Source organism: Rhagoletis zephyria, unplaced genomic scaffold (genome assembly GCF_001687245.7).
Source record: "Rhagoletis zephyria isolate East Lansing unplaced genomic scaffold, Rhagoletis_zephyria_1.1 Rzeph_scaffold_60309, whole genome shotgun sequence".
Classification (NCBI taxonomy): Eukaryota; Metazoa; Arthropoda; class Insecta; order Diptera; family Tephritidae; genus Rhagoletis; species Rhagoletis zephyria.
The window spans coordinates 1-1,459 of NW_016217360.1; the positions used below are offsets into that span (position 1 = coordinate 1).

General features: G+C 37.2%; 1 protein-coding gene across 1 annotated transcript; it reads right to left on the reverse strand.

Annotated features, from left to right (window-relative positions):
- Window positions 1–638: 638 nt before the first annotated feature.
- On the reverse strand, window positions 639–1,246 carry LOC108356508 (cytochrome c oxidase assembly protein COX11, mitochondrial-like; the record flags this gene model as incomplete). The annotated part of the gene is made up of 2 exons (XM_017607615.1): window positions 732–1,246; window positions 639–675 (listed from the first exon to the last, which is right to left on the reverse strand). Coding segments are annotated over exons 1-2 (247 nt in total), but the record flags the coding sequence as incomplete, so codon positions are not given.
- Window positions 1,247–1,459: the final 213 nt, after the last annotated feature.

Below are 1,459 nucleotides of genomic sequence, written 5' to 3' on the forward strand. Positions count from 1 at the left end.
CTGATTAATTACGCGAAATCTTTGAGAAAAATATTTCTATTAAGCCTCTACAGCAAACGAAAGTGTGGCAGTGTAAAACTTTTTGACATTATTTAAAAATGGCAGGTATGAAAGTTGGATCCGTCCGTTCACCATAAAGGAAATCGCAGAAATTTACTTATCATCCAATAAAGCTGTGTGTTACCGCGAAATTGTTCCAATCTTCATTATAACTCGGCTTTAATTGTTATGTCCTATTCATTTAATTTATAATTTAATATCAATGAAAGGTAACTCTGAATTAGCAAACGCTTCGAAAGTAACTAATCTGTTTACATAAAATTTCCGTTTCCTAGCAACGTTACCACCACCGTTTAGACCAAGAATGGCATTACTTGCTATTACCCACTGTTGTGCTGCTTAAAATTACATACAATTTACGGCATAAATGTTTTAAAATCAGCAAATTCATATTTAATATTGCAAACGTCATGTTTGTGTATACTAGTAAGGGTTTTTGCATTGCTTTTTAACTTATATAACCAAAGTCATACTCTATTTACTAAGAAGTTTATTTACAACGGAGCAGTCGAGGGTAAATAAATTAAATTAATTAATTCGGATGCTTTCTCCTAATGTGCTAAATTTAAAACAAAACNCGTGCCCCTGTGTTGTTGTGCCGCCGTAACTGTAGGCCTGTGGTTAGGTAAGATAAATTTGGTTGTTTTATGAGCTGCGATATTGGCACTCACCTGACAGAACATGCGATAAAGAGGCACTGCAGCATAGCTAGCACCTGCAGCAAATATGCCACCAGCGGTCAAGTAGTAAAGAGTAGACTTCAGTCGCTGTTTCCGCGCAGATTCACCGGCATCTGCACCACCTCTTCCGCTTGTTGAATGGTAACGAAAACGGGACAGGCGCATCCAATGCACTCTTGACTTGTGCAGGAAGCGTAGCATTGCCGGTATAAATCGAAACAATTTAAGTTATTGATATTTATTATAATAATTATTATTTTTCACCATTTGTGGTAGTCTCGTAATTTTTGCTATTTATTTTATTTTTTATTTATGTAGATTAAACAGCTGATTATGCATAATTTAGTACCACTGTAGGATTTGACTTCAACACGTCAGTGGTACTAAAACTATCGGTGTATCGGCTTGGGACCTTCATACTTTACCGGAACCGGTTAAAGACCAAAAGATCGGTTAGTATAAAAGTTTGACAGCCACTACTGGAGGCAACCTGACAGACCTATCATCAATTCCGTCGGAGATCCCGACGCAGTGCTGCCAACTTTGCTTAAACCGTGCCATTTTTGGCCCTATTTTACATCAAATGGCACTTAATGTTTGAATTTATTTTTATTTTTCTATTTGGCACTTTTTTATCCTCAATATGACACCTCATAGCTAAGGGTAGTTGGCAGCCCTGTCCCGACGTTGTCACGCTATCATAAATTCCGTCGTGATCA